The 22,512-nt window shown below is 37.0% G+C and overlaps 2 protein-coding genes across 3 annotated transcripts; both read right to left on the bottom strand.

The window, feature by feature from the left end:
* Window positions 1–928: 928 nt before the first annotated feature.
* Window positions 929–20,683, bottom strand: LOC114366483 (synaptic vesicle 2-related protein). Its single transcript, XM_028323367.1, has 11 exons — window positions 20,334–20,683; window positions 18,232–18,393; window positions 17,510–17,672; window positions 16,109–16,230; window positions 14,253–14,485; window positions 13,500–13,651; window positions 8,702–8,831; window positions 8,060–8,185; window positions 4,946–5,112; window positions 2,971–3,098; window positions 929–1,029 (listed from the first exon to the last, which is right to left on the bottom strand). Exons 1-11 carry the CDS (start codon window positions 20,452–20,454, stop codon window positions 977–979), a joined length of 1,557 nt encoding a protein of 518 aa, XP_028179168.1. The 5' UTR covers window positions 20,455–20,683; the 3' UTR covers window positions 929–976.
* On the bottom strand, window positions 14,495–16,056 carry LOC114366484 (uncharacterized). 2 transcript variants are annotated; one of them, XM_028323368.1, is made up of 2 exons: window positions 15,969–16,050; window positions 14,495–14,897 (listed from the first exon to the last, which is right to left on the bottom strand). In XM_028323368.1, exons 1-2 carry the CDS (start codon window positions 16,015–16,017, stop codon window positions 14,632–14,634), a joined length of 315 nt encoding a protein of 104 aa, XP_028179169.1. In that variant the 5' UTR covers window positions 16,018–16,050; the 3' UTR covers window positions 14,495–14,631. The 2 variants fall into 2 exon arrangements, 1 of the variants encoding a protein (XP_028179169.1); XR_003657021.1 differs by lacking the exon at window positions 14,495–14,897 and adding an exon at window positions 15,280–15,320 and having other exon boundaries at window positions 15,969–16,056.
* Window positions 20,684–22,512: the final 1,829 nt, after the last annotated feature.

Here is a 22,512-nt window from a genome sequence, read left to right as displayed (position 1 = left end):
TAACCGGCTAAACTTAAGTTCATCTTCAATGAGGTGTTAATGTTAGTTTCTTCTATCTTTAGCCGGCTGAACATAAGTGTAACCGCAGGCCCTTGGCTAAAAATGTAGAAGGAAATGGAATAGGAAACAATGTAATAATGTTTACTATTTTGACATGAAAACTTTATTAAAAAATAATCACTTTCATTACACATACTTTTATGTACCTATGTAGGTATTCAAAATTACAATAACAAAATATTAATTACTTCAAACAATATCTACCTAATCATTAAAATAAAATAATAAGGAACCATTTGGTCATTACAGAATCTTCTGTAGCTATTTAAAATTACAAAATAAAACAAAATAAATATGCGCGCGCGTTGTTCCCCACCGCCCCCTCAAGCCCTCCGCCGGCCTGGCGCGCCCATCGAATACATTTTTAGCCGTTTCGTTTTGGCTAATGTGCACATTAGCCGGCTAAAGAAGGAATATCACGACGCAAACTAACATGTTATCGAACTTTAGCTGCTTCTAGAAGATAAACTTAAGTTTAGCCGGCTAGTCTTAAGTTTATGTTCACAACTATCTTTAGCCGTAACATATACATTCAAAATGGCCTAGTCGGGGTGTTGTAATCTGTTTATTCAATCTTGAATAAGGACATGTCATTTAGCAAAGGACATATTATGTACTTGATAACTTCTCAATGTCTTTTAACTTGGTTTTGGAGAAAATGAATGAAACTCTTTTATTATGTACTAGCTGACCCGGCGAACTTCGTACCGCCTTAGTGTAGAGATTTTCTTAATATTTTTTTCCGTAAGAACCATCCTTGGACTTCCACAAACATTAAAAAAAAAGAATTATCGAAATCGGTTCAGCCGTTCACACGTGATGCCGTGACAACGCGAAACGGGTTTCATTTTTATATATATAGATTAAAGTTTTAATTATAAGTAAGTAAAGTATAAATAATTCAGGTAGTTGTTGATCAGTTCGTGTGTAAGTCCCCGGTGGGAAGGATCGCCGCCGCTAACGCGCCACCTTAAACAAACATTCTGTAATTAACATAGCAATAAAATAAATCAGACGTCTACAATCTACATCAAGTAAAAAACACCGTGGCATAAGCGACGATAGCCGAATTCTGTGTATTTACATCTATCTATACTTATAATAAATCTGTAGAGAGGTCAATTCTGTACATGAAATATATTTTCAAAATAACTATCAGGGGGTGATTAGTGATCGATACTGATGCCAAAAATGCAATCAGTAAAATTTTTGTCTGTCTGTCTGTCTGTATGTTCCTTATAGAAACAAAAACTACTCGACGGATTTTAACGAAACTTGGTACAATTATTCTTCATACTCCTGGGCAGGTTATAGGATACTTAGGAATTCCCACGGGAACGGGCATTAGCGGGAAAATCCTTTTGTATGAAAAATCTAAACCGCTTAAGTTAGACGCTTGAAATTTGGCAAGCAGATACCTTAGTAAACTTAAAGCTTAGTTACAACAGGATATTGCAAAATTCCCACGGGAACTGGAATTAGCGGGAAATCCCTTTTGTATGACTGACTCACTGACATACCCACGCACAGCCTAAACGGTTAAACGTAGGAACTTGAAATTTATAAGGGACGTAGCTTAGGTACCGTAGAGGTGCACTGAGAAAGAAATTCCCGAAATTCCCACAGGAACAGGAATTACCGGGAAAATCCTTTTGTATGAAAAATCTAAACCGCTTAAGTTAGACGCTTGAAATTTGGCATGCAGGTCCCTTAGTAAACTTAAAGCTTAGTTACAACAGGATATTGCGAAATTCCAACGGGAACGGGAGTTAGCGGGAAAAAACATTTGTATGAAAAAATCTAAACCGCGTAAGATAGATGAAGGGGGTAAAACGGGATCCACGCGTACGAAGTCGCGGGCGGCCGCTAGTTGCTAATATTTTTTTAAAAATAAAAATACTTGCAATAGGTATTATTTTGCGTCATTTATTGATGTAAACAGTACTAATCAAAATACCAAATGTCTACCAGCAGACAGGATGTGGATCATGATGTTAAATTAGATCTATAAAATAAAATTAATTACCTACTTAGTTATTTTCAAGCAATAATATTTAGGTAGATAGGTAGGTTAGACTTTTCGATCTTATCAATATTTCTTGTAAACAGTAACATTTAGGTAGGTACTACTACATAATTTACGCCTTAATTTTCATAAACTTATCATGTGTAGAGCAAAACATTTTATAGCTAAATTGGTAGCAGTATAGCAGCAGTTGATATGTATGTTAAAGATAATTATTAAAATACATTTTAAAGGACTAATGTCACACTTTACAACACGTGTAAAAAATTAACAAAGTCATAAATTAATTATCTCTAAACGATTTTTAATCGCAACTGCACTTCATTAAAGATAATGTCACAGATTACTAATAAGTTATACGTCACATATCCATAACTTCCGTTTCATTTAAATGCACATTTCAACATCAAGGGTACATTGGACTTACAAAGTTTGTATGAAAAAATCATGAGTTACTTGTGATTTTCACTGGTTTTTAGATTTAGGTATAACCCTGGCAACATGGACGGGATTTAGTTTGGGACGCTACATGTGTGAAGCTACAGTCATACTTTAGCCTCTTTCCACCTTAGAGAGTCAATTATTAAAGCTGGGACTGCAGCGGATGTGAAGCACTTGTTAATGATTAAGTACATTATTTGCGCCTTAAAGTGTCGAAACCTTCGGACCCTGGGGACTGAATGCGAAATTACTGTTTTGGACCATTTTGGAAAAATTCGGAAATTTTGAATGCTGGCTCTTTCCTTGCACAAAGGCTTAGTATTGCTATCCAGCGAGGAAATGCAGCCAGCATCCTCGCCTCTTTGTTGCGCGGACACGCTTTTATTTTTGAGTAAACAATAAGTTTTTTGTTTGTTTAGTTAAGTTGAGCTTGGTATACTTACTGACGAGCAGTCCCGCTGCGCCGTACAGTGCGCTAGAGCAGTGGTCTGTCATGGCGCGGCTCACCACATTGGTGCCCGCGAACGCGCTCAGTCGCGCCACCATCATGCCCACGCACGCCACCATGCCTCTGCAGCAAATATCTCAGTAAACATATAGAAAGAAATAAACATTTATTGCAATGGACATCACAAAAGACAAAAGAGGTGAATAAAAAACCCAAAAAAGACAGATATAACACATAAAACATATAATGGAAGAGAATGCAAACTGAGCAGTGCCACCTTGTCGCACAGCGATGCCCACCGCAATGGGACCCTACTCAATATGCTCACGATGAGGACGGCCACGTCGCTGGTTTCCCGTGTGCCCCATGCCGAGTGGAAGTCTCGGAAACCAACCTATTCTGCATCATATCTTAAAATTTCATGGACCCGGTGGAAAAAGAAGAACAGAGTTGTGAACCGTTGTTGGGAATAAGCCCCACCCTAACGCGTTTGGTCAGCGTTGATAGTGTGAGCTAAATCAACCATTTGCTTGGAAAAGTAAAGGGTCGAGCTCCAGCACTGATGATGATGATAGAAGTAACAATGTGACTGATTGTTCCCTAAAATAAACAAAAAAATGTATATGGAGTGGCTGCATCTGCGGATTCAATTGATACTGGTTGAATCTGTAATGGACTTTTAATTAATGCACATATTAATGACCCCATTCGAATTAAAATGTTAGTGATAAAGAGAGGACTCAAAACAGCGGAATTTTGTTTTTATGGTCTAGATTTGATATCGCCACAAGACCAGTTTGCTGGATGACGCACTTTTTACGTTTCATGTAAATTCTGGCTTATAAATAGTGGGTAAAAAAGGTGATGACCCCGCTCTCAAGCAGGTAACATTTTGAATAAAAACTGCTTCGGAGGAAATCCTACACACGACCTGGATTTAAAAAAACTACCATAGCTTTATGTCAAGCTTATGTACTTAATCAAAAATAATTAGCTAGTATCTACGAGCGATCTTTTTTCTAGTGTAATGATTTCTACAAATATTACATCGAGCAAGGATTTGAAAATGACAGTAATCAAGAAAATAACACAATAAGCCCAATTATTCCGTTGATGCAATAAACCGTAATTGCGAAGTGTTTTCACATCGTTTGTAGTAAAAAGTTGAAGACTAATTTCCCCCGGTCACGATCAATCTTTCTTGTAAATAGGTAGTATTAAATAGGTAGTAGGTACTTATTTAAACAATCGCTTATATCAAGACAATGCATTATTAATATTTTTTCCATCATCGTTGGTTTAAAAATAACCGAAATAACACACAAGCACAAGCATGCTAAACTATGGTTTTAACAGAATCTGCCATAAAAAAAACATTTGCAGGTCATATTATTTAGCAACCTTTAACCTTGAATTTCATCAAATTATTTATTTTTGTTTGTAGTGATGTCATCATGATCTATTGATATCAAACCAATAGACACCACAAGTACAAACAATGACATCAGGTAAAGTTAAACATACTTACCTGTTGAAATGCATCATGAAGTCTGAAACTAAGACCAAGTTGCACCATCACATCTTATACTTTAACTTTGTCAGACGTTAAAAATCTGACAAACTCCATACAAAAAGCACCGGTTTGTGATTGTTACTATAGCCTTAAAGGAGAAGAAGAAGAAGTGATTGTTACGGTTATAAGGTGGTGCAACTCAGCCTAAGCATTCTGCATAATATAATCCATTATACCCTGTAAAAAAGCTTATCGTAGAATATTAATAACAAACCTGTAAGAAGTGGGATACAAGTCGACGAAGTACGAGGACACGACTCCAAAGGCTATGGTGGTGGTCAGGAAGACGTAGAAGAGCACCAGCCCCGACATGGCCTCGCCGGTGTAGTTGATACTGACAAATTTCTAAATAAAACTGGTTTTTGTAGAGGCATGCCTTAGAATATTAATAACAAACCTGTACGAAGTGGGATACAGGTCGACGAAGTATGAGGACACGACTCCGAAGACCATGGCGGTGGTGAGGAAGACGTAGAACAGCACCAGCCCCGACAATGCCTCGCCGGTGTTGTCAATGCCGACCGCTGCGCACGCGGCTATCAGCATGATCACTATGGACAGCACCTATGTAAAAAAAACAATGATATCATCCTTAATTTTATTAAATTCTTTATGCGTCTTCTGTAATTAATTACCTACAAGTTTTTGGCTTATAAAAAGTTAATAAACGCATAAATTCTAATGCGTCAAAAAGCCACATAGACTAGTAATAATATTTATTTAATAGCTAGGTGTTTTGGTAGTGTCATTGCCACTCATTTTAATAATCTAGACACGCAGTAGCGTGTCAACATAGCTGGGCATTAACTCGTTAATCCGTTAATCGTTAATTAACGAAGTTAACATTTCTATTAACGGATTAACTTTTAAGTTAACTTTAAAAAATGTTAACGGACTCGTTAACTTCCGTTAAATTATCCTAAGTCCGTTAATTCGTTAATCCAGTACCTACTATTTACCAAAAGCACGCTGAAAAACGCGTTCTGACAAGTACGTTCGGGCTTCCAGAACTTCCAGAACCCAAAACAACAGTTTTTGTTACCAGATCACTAACGACACTTGTAAGTATGTGTGGGACAACTCTTGCAACTGAATTTAAGACCAGTTTTCCTCAACCGATTGAGCTGAAATTTGGTATACTTATGTAAGTACGATGACAATGCAATGTTATGGCACCATTGAGCTGGTCTGATGATGGAGTCATGAGGTGGCCATAGGAACTCCTAAATGAAACGGCGGCATCGCATCGAATTTGGGTTCGTTGGATTTGTCTTTTCGAGCACTTTAGTACTAGATGATGTTCAGGGTCCTGATGATGGAGTCAGGAGGTGGCCATAGGAATTCCTAAACGAAACGGTGGAAACTTATCGAGTTTGGGTTTGCTGGATTTGCCTTTTCGAGCACTTTGGTGCTAAATTGTATTGTAATTGAACCAAGGCTCTGAGATTGAGATACTACTAATAAGTGTAAAATAAAATTATAATAATTAAAAAACTTTTTTAAAAACAAGCTTTTATTCTGAAATGCAGTTGTACTAAAACGCAAAAAAATAATTGTACTTATGCAAGGTTCAAATAATTTCGAAAGCTTGTAGCGCAAACAAAAAAGCCGGCCAAGTGAGTGTCGGATTTTTTTTTATTTAAGTTATTTGTATGAAAGATTACGCGGTAATAAGCGGTTTACGATTTACAAGGTATTAAAAAAAACAACTTACTAGATCTCGTTCAAAACAATTTTCGTTGGTAGTTTTTATAGTATAGCCCGACCAGGAACATAAAAACCCTCGCCATGTTGCGGAAAACTAATGGTACTAATTTCTTTTAATTCTAAGTGAAAACTTCATTGACATGTCACCTTGCATGTCAGTCTATTGCTGTCAAAGTGTAAACAAACTGTATTTTAAATGTGCGCAATTGATTTTGTGAATTAAATTGCTAAAATCTTTTTATAGTCGTGAAAGAAAAGTGGTTCACAATGTGTTAAATGTTTGTCGAAGAGAAATACTAAGAGTTCGGACAATATTTTCATTGAATAATGTTTCCGAAAAAGGTTGTCAAATTGACTGACATGTTTATCGTACAGTACAGTCGACTATGAAAATTAGCTGTGGTTTGTTTCAACTACCTATTTTAAAAAATTTCCAGGAACATAAAAACCCTGGCATAGAGGCGCGTCAATTGCATTTGATAGTGCTACACTGAGTACGGTCGTACCTGTGTTAAATTAATAGGCTAACTTTATGTATCAGGATTCAGGATTACGGGCTAATTTGATATTTTCATAAATTAAAGAAAAAATATTATTATAGGTAACCTGGTTTAAATAAATTAAATGAAAACATCAATCGAGCTGGTAGGATTTATTATATTATTCATCAATAATCTAATTCAGATCTTGAATATTCAACTGCAATGTCTGCTCATGAACGCTTGAAACTCGGTACTTCTTTCCCAATTCCATAAAATTTAACACGAAAGTGACAAAATTTTTTAAAATAGGTAGTTGAAACAAACCACAGCTAATTTTCATAGTCGACTGTACTGTACGATAAACATGTCAGTCAATTTGACAACCTTTGTCGGAAACATTATTCAATGAAAATATTGTCCGAACCCTTAGTATTTCTCTTCGACAAATACTTTAACACATTGTGAACCACTTTTCTTTCACGACTATAAAAAGATTTTAGCAATTTAATTCACAAAATCAGTTGCGCACATTTAAAATAAAGTTTGTTTACACTTTGACAGCAATAGACTGACATGCAAGATGACATGTCTATGAAGTTTTCAGTTACTGTTGCCATTAAAAGAAATTAGTACCATTAGTTTTCCGCAACATGGCGAGGGTTTTTATGTTCCTGGTCAGGCTATAGAAACCTCGATATCATTTTTGAAGACCTATCCATAGATACCCCACACGTATGTTTGATGAAAAAAAAATTTTTGAGTTTCAGTTCTAAGTATGGGGAGCCCCCAATATTTATTATATTATGTTTTTTATTTTTGCATCAAAATCTTAATGCGGTTTACAGAATACATCTACCTACCAAGTTTCAACAGTATAACTCTTATAGTTTCGGAAAACAATGGCTGTGACATACGGACGGACAGACAGACATGACGAATCTATAACGGTTCCGTTTTTTGCCATTTGGCTACGGAACCCTAAAAAAGAGGAATAAATTCCATGCGCGATACAAGTTTTCGAAATTATTTGAACCTTGCATACAATGATTTTTTTCGTTTTATTATCATGTGTTAACGGATTAACGATTAACGTTAACTTGCGTTAAATCTTGTGAAATGTAACGTTTTAACGTTTAACGAAGTTAATTTTTTTATTAACGGTTTAACGATTAACGAAGTTAACTATTTGATTAACGGTGCCCAGCTATGCGTGTCAAGCCAAGTTCAAGCAAAGGAACTGGCTAGCCAGCGCCGAATGTAATATTACACGAAACACTTGGTGCCACTTTTGATGATTAAATAAATTATTATAACTAGATTACCTTTCTCTTGCCAGCGCACTGCGAGATGAGCGCGTTGAGCACGAAGAAAGAGAAGCCGTGTGCGCACCCCGCCCATATTGTATTATCGTTTATGGTGTTCACGCACTCCTTTGAGATTTCAGCATCCTGAAATTTTAAACTTGTTGTACCTAATTTTACAATAGTATTCTAACTTTATTTGATTTCAGATTTTAATTTTGCATATCTTTAAAAGACACAGCCTGAAATAAAATTCAAGATTGCCTCAGGTTTAGGTAACAATGTCTCCGTAACTTAGAGTTTACAGCAGTTGTCCAGTAAACAAAAGCTCGTAAGTTTAATTCCCATATTTTCGTTTACATGAATACTTTGAAGGATTTGCCTTCCTTCTTGACTAACAGCAAAAACAGTCTTTGGTAGTTAACTTAGGCTGAGTTGCACCATCTTATTTTAACTTTGACAAACGTCAAAAATCAGTCAAGTTCCATACAATAAGCATAGGTTATTGTTATTGTTACGGGTAAAATAAGGTGGTGCAACTCAGCTTTAGTCTTTCTCTATTATAGCTCTCCGAAATTTCAATGAGAGAGTCTTCCAAAAAGTACGGGTAGACGAACGAACTGAACGCCCTGCACTTTCTGGTGAAGATCGACTTTTGTTTACCTCAGCGGTCGCGTTGGCGCTGTTTCCAGCAGCGAAGAGATCGCAGAAGCCTGCGCCGGCGTCGCTCGATGCGTACGACGTGAAGAACACGTTGAATATCGTGGGCAGGATGATCGCGAAGCTGTTGTTGCTGTGCCAATGAGATTGAATTTAACTTTCATTTCTCATGTTAGACATATGAAAAAAGAAAATATCAACGGATTTTTTTCTTTTTCTTTTATCCACAACGAGGAAGCTCTTGGCCTGTATCTCACCTGATGGTAAGTGACGATTAGGCCGAAGTTGGAAGCGACCTTCACCCGGAATCCTAACCACGGAGGAACTGGCTATCTTACCTCTAACTGCCGGAACACAATAATGCAGTTAACATTGTTGTATGTTGTTGTTATGGCGACAGACTTAGGTAAGATGGTGGTAGCTAGCCTGGCGGACTTAGAACAAGCCCTACCACCGACCAATCCGAACAGAAAAATCTGCCCCACTGGGAATCGAACCCTGGACCTCTGCGTCTGAAGCAGGTGGTCTTACCACTAGACCACAGAGGCGGTTAAAAACTTCCTCCTTTTTAAAATCGATTAAAATAGTGTATTAACATAATCTGTTAAAAACCTTTTAGGGTGTTTTAATGTCGTACGGATTTCATCACGCACGACGCGGGATTGTCTCGCATGCGTGCATGCATCCCACGACCGTGATGAAATGTTCTATATTAAAAACACCCTCAATGTCAGAAATGATTCTTTATAAAAAATACGAAAGATTAATAATTAATTACAATTAACTTGGATAACAATCAGCAATAAAAATAAACTACCTAGTTGCATGAAGCAATTCAGTCTGGATTTTTATTACATAGCACTTAGCAGTGATTTGCGATTGTGAAACAATCTTTAAATAAAATTAATATGTAATTATTCAATATTAGGTAGGATCAGTGGTTTACTTGATAGCTATGTCAATCAAGAACATCATTTTACAAAGTAGGCATAATTAGAAAACAAAAGCTATACACAGGAAAGATAACATAAAATACTTATAAAAAATGTAAACCGTACTAAACCTACTATTAAAAAAATTACTTCTACAGACACACGTTCATACAATTAGCCCACTGCAACATTGTGGCGCTAATTGCAATGATTAATGCAAGCATTAGAGCATTCTTAAAAAACTTCATGGGTACCAAAGTATCTACTTTTGTAATAGCTACAAACTCAGTTACTTTTTATTGAAGGTGAACGTTTTATAATATATTTATAATATCGGAAAAAATGTGGCGACTTAGAAGTCCAGACTGGAATTACCAATCAGGTTTTTCAGGTTCACTACTTAGTTTGCCAAAAAAAACCGGCCAAGTTGGAGTAGGACTCGCGCACCGAATCCGAGAGTTCCGTACAAAGTACAAACCTGTAGGTGTAGGTAAGTGAGCATTCATGAGGGAAAGGGTAATAAGTTTATAATTATTGAAAATAATAAGTATGTGATGTTTGAAGGTTTTCGGAACTTTTCCTTTACCTAAGTAAGTATGTGTGCTATAAAACATTGCTTCGTCGTGTCAAATTTTAAGATTCTAGGTCGACTGGAAGTATCCAAGGTTCGATTCCCTTGCGAGTAGTTGCGAGTGTCAAAATATGCAGCTTAAATTGCCGTTTCTTTTGATTGCGTTGACACAGAAGTTTGATTTTGTTACACCGGACCTGTTTTGCTTTGCAAATAATTGTCCAGTGTTAATTTATTTATTACTTAATTAAGAATGACGATAAAATCTATCTACAAGGATACACTCTTTCTTAGCGTACCTACTAATTTTATTGTATCTTGCTTGCGTATGCCACGTGGCAATAGGTATATGAGATTGTGAATACACCTATTAATAGCTCTATTAAAAAATGAATTGAATGCATGAAGACTACTTTACATTAATAGCCTAGAAACTGGATAATTCATCGATTATCTAGTTTCTAAGCGATTAATCCAATGCAAAAAAAAAATACACTCGTCATCAAATAAATCGCACCTCCCGCAACAAGCACTTTTCAAAAGTATGCATCCTCACTTCCCACCAACATTGATACTATTTGAAAGCCTAGTTCTAAGCTTAATTTTAACATTAAAGGAAAGGCTTTTACCCCAAAAATGTGTCTTTAGAAGGATCCAGAGTCACTTCTTCAAAAAATAGGTAGTTACGCTTGAGCCAACTTTTATGGCTTAAAACTGTTAAGTTGGGATTAATTGCTATCCATCTGTTAAAGAGGACACGTGAGGTCATTATTTGGTTTTATAACCATAAAAATTGGTCTAATTGATCCCACAGGTGAGCCCAAAGTGAGGTCATTTTTCAAGTCACATTTTTATGGTATATGTTAATCGTTTATTAAGAAATTAAATGTGTTTTTCTTTAAGGATATTTATTGGGCTTTCAAATAACACCAATTCGATGGCTCCTACGTATACTGGCGTAAGTGAAAAAAGTAAATTTTACAGGAGAGCCATTTTAGTGGCCAGAACCATATTTTTGGGTCATATCTTCTGACCTACTAAAACGAATTTAATGAAATTTCACATTTAGCCTTAACATGTAATGCTTTTGCTACTGCTGTTATCAATTTTTATATTTTTCTTATATATTTTGAGATTTTACGCATTGCCCTTTTACGTCGTCACATTTCTATAATTTCATGTATATTGTTCAACGTAAAGAGACTTAAATGACAACGTAAATATAATATTTTAAGCGATTACTCTCTTTATTTATGCATGTAATTATTTTAATTGTTATCATGTGCTATATCAATAATAAATCAGTTAGAAAAAGTCGTTTAATGTACCGTTTTACGTTTTAACGCAAATACGCCCATATACTGTGCTCGAGATTTAGTTAGGTCTTTTAACATAATGTGTCATATTTTTAAAAAATATAAATAACTTGAAAAAATCGAATTGCCTAAGGCGGGAATTGAACCCACGATGCCTTAGGCAGTTCGATTTTTTCAAGTTATTTATAATTTTCAAATTAGTTTGAGAAGCGACTCTTAACGCTAAAAATTAAATAACTATATAATGTGTCATAATTTATAAATAAAACAATTTGCTAAATATTTTCATGGCTTTATTTAAGATTTGGATTATAAAAAATATATATTTATGTAAGCAACTACTCGTATAGATTGACGAATCGTATGATTGGGCTTTATACGTGGCGTAGTTTTGTACATACGCCTATTTGCCTAAAATTTTATTTTGTATCTAATGGAAAAAAAATATTTTTTCTTACTGACGTTATAGATTAGAGCAAAATGAAATCATTTCTTAAATAATTGGAAAAAGGCGTAAGCGGCAGTTTCGCCTTTATACGTAGGAGCCATCGCAATATTGTTGGTTACCATGATTATGTCAATTCCGCGACGCGAACTTTAAAGAAAATCTTTAAAGTTCGCGTCGCGGAAGGTGCGATTTAATTGACGTTGAGTATATTTTCGCTCTATAATTACATTTGTGTGTCTGTAATATTGTTGCTAAGAAGGTATTGCGTTTTTACGCCAAAATTGTTCAACTAACTTTGATATAGATTTTGGTGAGCTTTAAAGAAAGCTAAAAGCCTTATGTTGTAAAAGATGTCGAAAGTGTTAAGTTCGGGGAAGTATTTACCTTAGTTTTTAGGGCTTCTCTTATGTAAGAAATAATGAAATTACATTTATTATTTAACTATAACTAGCGGCCGCCCGCGACTTCGTACGCGTGGATCCCGTTTTACCCCCTTCCCGCTTTTCTGTTGAAATTTTTCCTGAATTTTCTTTGCTATAAACCTCACGGAGCCCGAGACCTTTCCAACGAATGCAAAACCGTGGAAATCGGTTCGTGCGTTCTGGAGTTATAGCGTCAGGGAGGAAAACCCGACTTATTTTTATATAGTAGAATATGTACTTTGCCTAAACAGTTTTTTTATTTACAGGTCTCGCAATAAAATCATCTGTCTCCGTCCAACAACGCGGGCGAAGCCGCGTGCATTAGTAGATGTCATAATTACGAGCCTGATGATAATAGGCTAAATCATCGACAGAAGACTATTAGAGCTATTGAGAAGTCATTAGCACATAAACATGACTTCTGATTAGTGTTAACATCAACACGGGAAAATGCAAAAAATGCTTTGTGGATAGAGCAGTTCAAGTTCAAACACACAGCTTGAAGCTATCTTTGCTCTACCGATCTGTTTTTACACAACCCACAGGATAAGTTAATGAAGATCAGCTATAAAAACCTGTACTTACTTACATGTAAAAATATCTACGAGCTTTTACGATGATGGTTCCATAAAAAATAAATTCCACTCTAAACAATTCCCTTTTCCTCGTTCTTTTTACATGTGGTGGTAATTAACTCTCTTAAATTGCCACATAAATGGATTACGCCTATAAAATAATGATCAATTATTCTATTGTGATTTTCTTTTTTGCTCGTACTTTTGTACCTGTGGTGGTACTTTAGTTGTCTCTTGAATTCCCACTTAAATGGATTACTTACGCCTTTACTCGTATAATGAACATGCGGCCGCCCGCTACTTCGTAGGTAGGCGTGGATACCGTTTTACCCACTTGGGGTGAAGTTTCATAAAATCCTTTCTTAGCGGATGCCTACGTAATAACATCTACCTGCATGCCAAATTTTAGCCCGATCCGTCCAGTGGTTGGGGCTGTGCGTTGATAAATCACTATGTCAGTCAGTCAGTCACTTTTGAGTTATATAATATATAATTTAGATTTAGATAGTTATATTCTGTTATTGTGATTTTACTCACGCAATATAAATGACGAAAGTCAAGTAATACAGCAGCAGAGTTCTCCAGAGGAGAGGCGGCTGGAACAGCGGCGCAATCTGAGTCCACAGCGATTTCAGCGAGAAAACCCCCACTTCCTCTTTGTTGCCATCTTCCAAGTAGATTTCTTTTACCTACAACAAATTATTTATTTTATGTTTGGCCTCAATATAAAAAATCCTCTAATAAATAATTAATATATTAATAGTGTTATGAGAAAACATCAGCAAAACGAATAACAATAAAAAATGTTATCGCTAACGCCATCTGGTGGGAAAGTGGATAGATAAGTATTGCCACTTATTTTATAATCGGCGTATTTTTCCTTGAAAGCCTTGCCTTGAATATATTATTGATGTAAATTGTGTGCGATAGATGGCGCTATGATAGTAAAAAAACATCTACCATTATAATAATACTTGATGATTCTCATGCTATTTTTTAAAATATTTAATTAAAAACCGTTTATGGTTTGTAGGTCCAATAATAAAAAAGTTTTTTTTATATTGCTCGCTTTGTACGATTATAGTTATCTTTCTTTCTATAAACTACGTTAAAATACTCGTTTCTAAAACATTTATTTTTCAGTATTTCCATTACATGCATTTCGCATACTGTTTCCTTCCTTCGTGCATTCGTTCGTTTCAGCCAAAGACGTCCACTGCTGGACAAAGGCCTCCTTATCCTAAGTTAATTAAATAACAAAAATATACCAAAAACAGTAGATAGACTTACAGGATACTCCCCAACTCCACCATTCTTCGTATACATCTCTCGCAGCACGTCCACAGCTTCGCTGGTGCGTCCCACATTGGCCAGGAACTTGGGGCTCTCGGCGTAGAAGTGTAGGCAGAGAGCACCCAGACCCAACGGGAGAGCCATGACGAGAGTCAGCAGCCGCCAGGGACGGTACACGATGAGCCAGAGGGGGGTGGAGAAGTTCAGCTTGGTGATAAGATAGCCTAGGACTGGAGAGAACATGATGGTTAGGTGGATTTTTCCTTTGTGCTGGACGCAAGTAGGCCTGCCTGAATACTTTTCGTTTTGGTAGAGTACAAAAAAATCATGAGACATTGAAAGAAAAGAAGATCTTGAGGTCTTAAAATTACCTAGTCTAGAAAATTGTTACATGACAGAATGAAGGAACATCGTTTGAGAAGGGTTTGATCGATTCAGTTTTGATTATGTTTGGGTCGATCCGCAGAAAAATCACACTTCGCTCGCGCAGACTACATTGGCACTTGGCAGGAGTTTGAGACAAGCAGAGAGCACCCAGACCCAACGGGAGAGCCATGACGAGGGTCAGCAACCGCCAGGGACGGTACACGATGAGCCAGAGGGGGGTGGAGAAGTTTAGCTTGGTGATAAGATAACCTAGGACTGGAGAGAACAGACTGAGTTGGTTTTTGTTTTGCACTGAACGGTTTTCGGTTCGTAAAGTTCCTAATATTTCGACTCGCGGAGTATTTAAGTAAAAGATCATGACAATAAAGTAAGATGCTTTGAGTCTGTGTCTTAAAATCACTGTGGTCTAGAAAAATTCTACATAAAGGAATAAGGGAACATGGTATGAGAACGGTTTTCTCGATTTATTGTTGGTTGTGTTCTCTCTGCTTAACTAAAAACTCAGTAGAAAACCTTCTTGGCTTCTCATGGCCCTTGTTGGTCGGGAACTTGGGGCTCTCCTTGTAGAAGATTAGACCCAGTGGGAGAGCCATCACCAGGGTCAGCAGCCGCCAGGGACGGTACACGATGAGCCAGAGGGGGTGGAGAAGTTCAGCTTGGTGATGAGATAGCCTAGGACTGGAGAGAACATGATGGTTAGGTGGATTTTTCCTTTGTGCTGGACGCAAGTAGGCCTGCCTGAATACTTTTCGTTTTGGTAGAGTACAAAAAAATCATGAGACATTGAAAGAAAAGAAGATCTTGAGGTCTTAAAATTACCTAGTCTAGAAAATTGTTACATGACAGAATGAAGGAACATCGTTTGAGAAGGGTTTGATCGATTCAGTTTTGGTTATGTTTGGGTCGATCCGCAGAAAAATCACACTTCGCTCGCGCAGACTACATTGGCACTTGGCAGGAGTTTGAGACAAGCAGAGAGCACCCAGACCCAACGGGAGAGCCATCACCAGGGTCAGCAGCCGCCAGGGACGGTACACGATGAGCCAGAGGGGGGTCGAGAAGTTCAGATTAGTGATGAGGTAGCCTAGGACTGGAGAGAACAGCCTGAGTTGGGTTTTGTTTTGCACTGAACGGTTTTCGGCTTCTCGCTGAGTAAAAAAAGGTCATGAGTTCATGACCAATAGAAGACATATTGATTCTATACTGTTTTAAAATCATTGCAGTCTAGAAAAACTTGCTACATTTACCTAACTTATGATAGAATTCGATTAATCTACGAAAAAGTCAGAAGTTTTGGTTATAAACTTGGGGCTCTCCTTGCGCTACTGTAGTATATAGTGGGCGTGAGCATGAGCGCGCTGGTCATGAGCAGCATGTACTTCGCGCGCACCCGCGCTGTGCACCACTCGCCAAGTAGCGCGCACGGGATGATGGATGATGGCTACCACAACGTAAAGGTAACGTACTGTAGTATATGGTGGGCGTGAGCATGAGCGCGCTGGTCATGAGCAGCATGTACTTCGCGCGCACCTGCGCCGTACAGCATTCGCCAAGTAGCGCATACGTCGCCGACTCCGCTGCGCTCGACCTGGTGACAAAGGCTCATACTTTAATATCTTTCACACTACCAGCTCGATAATAATAACATTATGCCATGTAAAGCATCTTTTCACATACTCTAAGCTCTTTCCCACAGAGACATCATGTTTTTTGTAGTATTCTATCCCGTTTAGTTGTAGATATTACGTGTTTTAATATTAACATTCACACGATTGCAAGTGTCCCGCAAAAAAACAATCCGTTCGAATTAGTAATTTAAACTTCAAACACACTTTTGTCTGTTCACACGATAGTACACTTTTGCGGAATCCTGCATTACTGGATCAAAATTGGGTTGTCGTGGGAAAGGGCCCTAATCTGTGCTCATAAAATCCTGGATAGTTGTTGCAAGTATTTCAAGCGCCAAGGACAACTTTGCGATTTGAATTTGGAATGCCAAAATTCGAATAAACAGTGAAAATAGTTGTTACCTTTTTTTTTAATCGACCGTCATCTTTTTTTTTACTTGAATTAAAGCAAAAAATAAATGTATTCTTATTCTTATTCTTATTCTTATTCTTAAAGGCGCGACAGCCAGTATCAGTGACCACAGACATTTTATCAAATCCTTTATTTTGTAGGATTTGAATTTGGAACCTATACGAAAAATAAATTATGCCTTTACAACCCACAGATAATAAAGAATTTACCATCTGGACTGGCGATATCACTGTGATCTTATTAAATCAGTGAAATCTCTATCAAAGTAGGTTATCAAATTGTTTCAGTTTAAGATTATCTTAAGAACAAAACAAATCTTACACAAACAAACCTCACACTTTATAACTAATCTGATTTAGATGTCGCATCATGATTGATTGAAGAGATGCTGAACTAATCGAAGATAATAAATATCATCATTGGTCAGTCAGTTATCAGTGTTTTATACAATCGTAAAAGTTTCGCCGAATATTAAAATATATTCGGGGATACAATAAATAACAACATTCTGTACCGGAGAAGCATACCTCTGTTAACTCCTGCATTTCATGTAGGATGTAGGATGATTCTCAGGTACAACATTAGGTACAGCTACGAGTACCTAAGTACTTCCAGAATATGCTAGGATAACAGTTCCATAGGTACTTTATTTATTTAGTATAGAACAATGATCATGGTATGAGAGCGTGGATTTCGTCCTTTCTCAAAAAATCTTTCTAGCTCGTCGCGCCATCAAAAATACGGTCATAAAATACAAACCTAGCGCCTTTATGCTGTAGTTGGTGACATTGTATACTATCGAGAGTGCCATTCTGTTGTGTACTCACAGAGCAGAGCCGATGAACCTCAGCGCCGCCAAGGTCTGCCAGTTGGGCGCGAAGCTGCTGAGCACGGCGCTGACGAAGCTGCCGCCCATGGCCCACATCAGCACCAGCTTGCGGCCCCGCGTGTCCGACAGGTAGCCCCAGGGGTACGACATCACGATTATACCTGGAATGTAGAAGATAAAATTGTATCAGGACATTGGATTTTCACCTTCAATTTGATGCTCTTTTCAGTAGGGCCTTCTCCTTCTATTTTATAAAAATATATAAATATGTATTATAATATATAAATTTTTAAAACTGTGCCAAAATGGGCTATCGTTTTTATATTTAGGTACACAGTTGGCAACACTGACGAATATCAGATACTTCAGTAGCGCCAGCTGGTGAGGGTGAATACGATAGCTAGCAAATCATTAGATCGTTCAATCAGGAAATAATGAGATAAAGTGAAATAACCAATTATTTGTCAAGTAGGTAGGTAACATAACTAAAAAGTCTGCAGTAAAAAGGTACAGGAATTCTTTCGAAATTGTCTGAGATCTATTAAATGTGTTGGAGAATCATCGATGTGGTGGACTTTGAAAATTCAGTAGAATCCAACGAGTCACTTTCATTCAGAATCCATGAGTTAACCTTGTGATTTTTCTTTCATAGCCTGTGTTTTAAACACGTACCTATGTGTTAAATCTTTCAACCTTTCTTTACTTAAACTCTGAACTCACCTGCAAACGGCATAGAGGACAGCACGCCGATCTGCTGCAGGTCCATGCCCAGGTCGCAGGTGGCGGCGGTGACGATGATGCCCAGCCCGAAGATGTCGATGCCCATGGCCGTGATCACCATGAAGCACGCCAGCAGCAGCCCCTTGTTGTACCAGCCGTGGCCTGGAATATTTAAGTCAAAGATCAAGAAAAATGGTGGGGGACTTCTTAATTATTAAAGTTCCTTTTCCTCTTCCTTAATATACTCGTACTTACAAAAGTTTGAATAATGATTTTAAAAATCTAACTTGTATACTTAAATCATTATTTTTTAGTGTTTATTTTGTTGTCGTACGAATTTAAACAAACTGGCAAGTCTTAATCAGATTCCATTTTTAATTTCTACATGGCATGGGTGGGACATAATTCTAGAAGAAAAGTAATAGGTATGTGTATTGTGTACAGTACCAACAGTACGGCCAATTCACGCCATTCCAAGCCAGAATTGTTACATAAAAAAAGTCAAGTTATTCAGAAAATTTATTTTAACAATGAGGGTGATTGAAAAATCTTCGACGTGGTCGTTTCGATCCGTTCGGGAAATGGAGGTAGTTCGGATATTTGCACATTCCATCTGTGTAGCTCAGCCATTTCTTTACGGTTAAGTACATGTCATGGTTAGGCGGTTTTATATTTATCAGTGTTAATATTGTTCTACAACTAGCATCTAAGTACGTAGTAAAATAATATTGTTTTTGTGCATAAAATTGAAAAAGTGTTGTGTTGGACCTCAAATCTATTTTGTGGCCAGTGAACTTGGTGAACATAGACTGGATCTTTTCGGACCTTTTGTGCTTCGGTGACCTGGAGTGGTGTGATGGAGTCTGCGAACCTATAAGATGAGGCCTTTGGATTTACTGAGGTGAGTTATTGTTTTTTTTATTTCAATAATGCAGGTAGGTAGGCAAGTAGTATTGTAATAATAATTACATGCTTTTGTAGCTGGAAGCTGGCTTTTCTGAGCTACCCTAAAACTGGCTTTCAGTGAGACTATGAACTCGGATTGGCGTATCTAGTGCTGTGTTTACACTGCGCGGAAATTAGCCAAGTCAAGTCAAAAAAACAGTGGAGTGGGGATGAAGAATGAATTTCATTCCCACTCCTCTGTTTTTTTAACTTGACTCGGCTAATTTCCGCATAGTGTAAAAGCAGCATAGGGTTATTTTTCGCCCTGAAATGCCATGGCCGATGGATAGGGGGGGTGCGATTAAATCATAGCTTTCGAGTATCGTAGCTCTTGAGTGAGTACTATCTTTCGAATCGTAGCCCAACATCCTGGGGTAATTTCATAATTTGTGCTCCTAGACTTGGGCAATTTTGAATATCATTGTAATTTGATTGCAAAGTAAAATAATGTTCAAATGTGTTGTGCTGAACCTCAAATCTTTTTGGCCAGCAGATTTGGAGTGGATTGGCGCGGGCGTTTTCGGACCTGTTGTGGCTGACGTGCTTGGTGGAGCCTTCGGATTTAGGTAAGTGATTTTTAATTGAACTGAATTGTGATTTATACATTAATGTCTTTTTATAAACGTCTGCAATAACTCTGATATATTATGGCTCGTGCTTAGCTTATTGATATTTGCTCTTATACTTATGTATACCTATTAGATAGTAAGACGAAACTAAAGGTCATAAAACCATGGAACTGGTTTTAAGTAGGACTACTCATATAAAATATGCGAGATAACTTCAATATAATTCGATAGTAATTTGCCGCAAAAAACGTGAGTCATTGCCGATCTAAGTTGTAAGTAGTACGTAGGAATATTAAGTATTTTTTGACTGTAGTAAGATCAGCTAACTGTAACCCAATAAGAACTATAATAAGTTGGTACCTACATTATCTATTACTTATCTTTATTTCCTTTATTCTTCAATCAAAATTCAATAATTTCACTTCGGTAGAAAGAGATGAAGCAGTATTACGACGGGGTATTATAGAGCTCTTTACGTTTTTATAAATTGACAAGGTGACTAGAGATTTTAAACCAGTCCGTGGCATTCTGGGCGTGTGGTGGCCCTACCTGTTGTTTGTCAACAAACCGCTTCACTTAGAAACTTACCTGTCAGGTCCAGAGCCTCCTCATAGCCGTAGGATCTGGTCTGCGCCTTATTGTTGACAGCTACATAACTAAGTTCTATGTCTCCAGCTCCTTTGGTGTACCCTTCGTTAATTGCCGCCATTTTTGTCTAATTATGAAGTTCGCAATTTACATCAACACAACTTAAATTAACTTTACTTAAACTTAACTTTTCACGACACTTAAAACTAACAAATGTAACTTAAAATACGTAAATGCAAATGTTTTCGGATATCACAGAAATTACTTTTCTAATAACAATTTTATCACATGACCAAGTATTTGACTAAGTGGTGTGTCCGCCGCGAGAAGCGAACCGCGACTGCGAAGGTCGTCCGCCGTCTTATCACTGAAGATGTCAATGGATCAGCGGATGAGTCCGTTTCTCGTTTTTGTATCGGTACGAGGATAAATTATATCGTATTGTTGATTTTTTGTTGTTGGTGTTTTGTAGAGTTATACGCAACTCGACCGTGTTTTATTTAGTTCCTAAAAACTTATTAAAATATTTCTTAACTTGGAAGAAGTTAATAGGTTTTTAGATTCCGTACCCGGACAGAGGTGCTAATGGGAAGCTTTTAATGCCTATGCTGTCTGTCCCATGAAGCACATAAATATTTTTTTACAAAATGTCGCTATAATAAAAACATTAAAAATAAATGGGACCCCACAAGAAACTTCTGACTCGCACTTTGCCAGTTTAGTTTAAACTGTATAATTAAGTACGCAATTGATTATCTTTTTAAACCTTCGTTTGACCATGAGTAGAGGCGAAAGAGTTTCGAATAAATAGGTCTACTTACCGTACGTACTATCCGTAAAAATAAATTTAAAATAAATCTTTGGACAATTTCACACAGCTTACATTAAATTTAGAAAGAGGTCCATTATTCAAAGCATGCCAAAACACCCGCCACTATCGCCTCCTAAAATTCTTACCGCAATAACTAGTGGCTGAAAATGTATTGTAAGATAACCAACCATTAGTATTCTGCAGTTTAACGTTCAAATGGCAAAACCATTAATTAACAGTAAACCGTACTACGATTCACAATAACAAATTTTCTGCCCCTTTAACATAGTGACTATAGGCTCTATATTATGAAATAGGTACTTTATTAGTTTAGCTTCTTGTATAGACTAGACTTTTTATAAAGTTTTTATGACAAATATACTTGTACCTACAGAAAATTTAAAACAGTACAGAAAATTAGGAAATTGGCCACAACAGTAGTCTAATTCAAATTCCACTTTATTAGACAACCAAGTTTTTAATCTCTACCTCTACATTGACTAGAAAAGTATAGAGTCAGCGATAAATATTCTAGTCTGTAATGTGTAATCTATTTGTCGATAAAATGAAGAAATATTATTTTTTATCTCAAGACCTCTTTGACCTTAACTATCTATTAATTTTTGACGTCAGCAAGTTACGCCCGTATTTACAAACATTATTATGAGGTCTCACATTGCCCGTCGACGCACAGGGTGACACACGAATCAATCACAGAGCTGTATTCAACGCTGTGCGTTCGATTTATTGCTTCACTTAAGCAAGCATCTTTTGTGAATACGGGCGATACTTAGTGTAAGTAGGTACCCAAAGTAGATACATTATTGTAAATTGTTCACTAACGATTACATTGGAACATGAGATCACAATAAATAAAGTTTCCTTTCATGTAAGTAGATCAGATCATTATCTGATCCCGATCAGTCAAAACTGCTGATAACTTACATGTGACTGTTTTAAACTAAAGCAAAGTGATATTCGATTTGTGATAATGTCATGTTAAAGTAGACGTTTGTTTGTTTATGTTTATCTAGACTAGGGTCACTGACCAGAACGTCCTAACAAGATCATGAATAAAACAATATTAATAGATAATACTTACCTACTTTCTGCCTAACTAATGCTAATATCGTAGCTAAGCATGAAACGTAAGTTTTTATTCAAGCCATCAAATTGATTTAAATGTCCAACAAACGCGGGTAACACAGGTAACTTTAACGGTAACTATGACGATAACCGGTGCTTTTTGTATGGAGTTTGACAGATTTTTGACGTTCGTTAAAGTTAATTAGGATGGTGCAACCCTGCCTAAGGCCGGTTAATTTTAACAAACGTCAAAAGTCTTTCAAACTCCATACAAAACACCGG

The sequence above is a fragment of the Ostrinia furnacalis genome, unplaced genomic scaffold (genome assembly GCF_004193835.3).
Source record: "Ostrinia furnacalis isolate ACB-3 unplaced genomic scaffold, ASM419383v2 OfSCF0635, whole genome shotgun sequence".
Taxonomy (NCBI): Eukaryota; Metazoa; Arthropoda; class Insecta; order Lepidoptera; family Crambidae; genus Ostrinia; species Ostrinia furnacalis.
The sequence above is the reverse complement of the archived record's forward strand: the minus strand, read 5'-3'. Positions and strand labels throughout refer to the sequence as shown.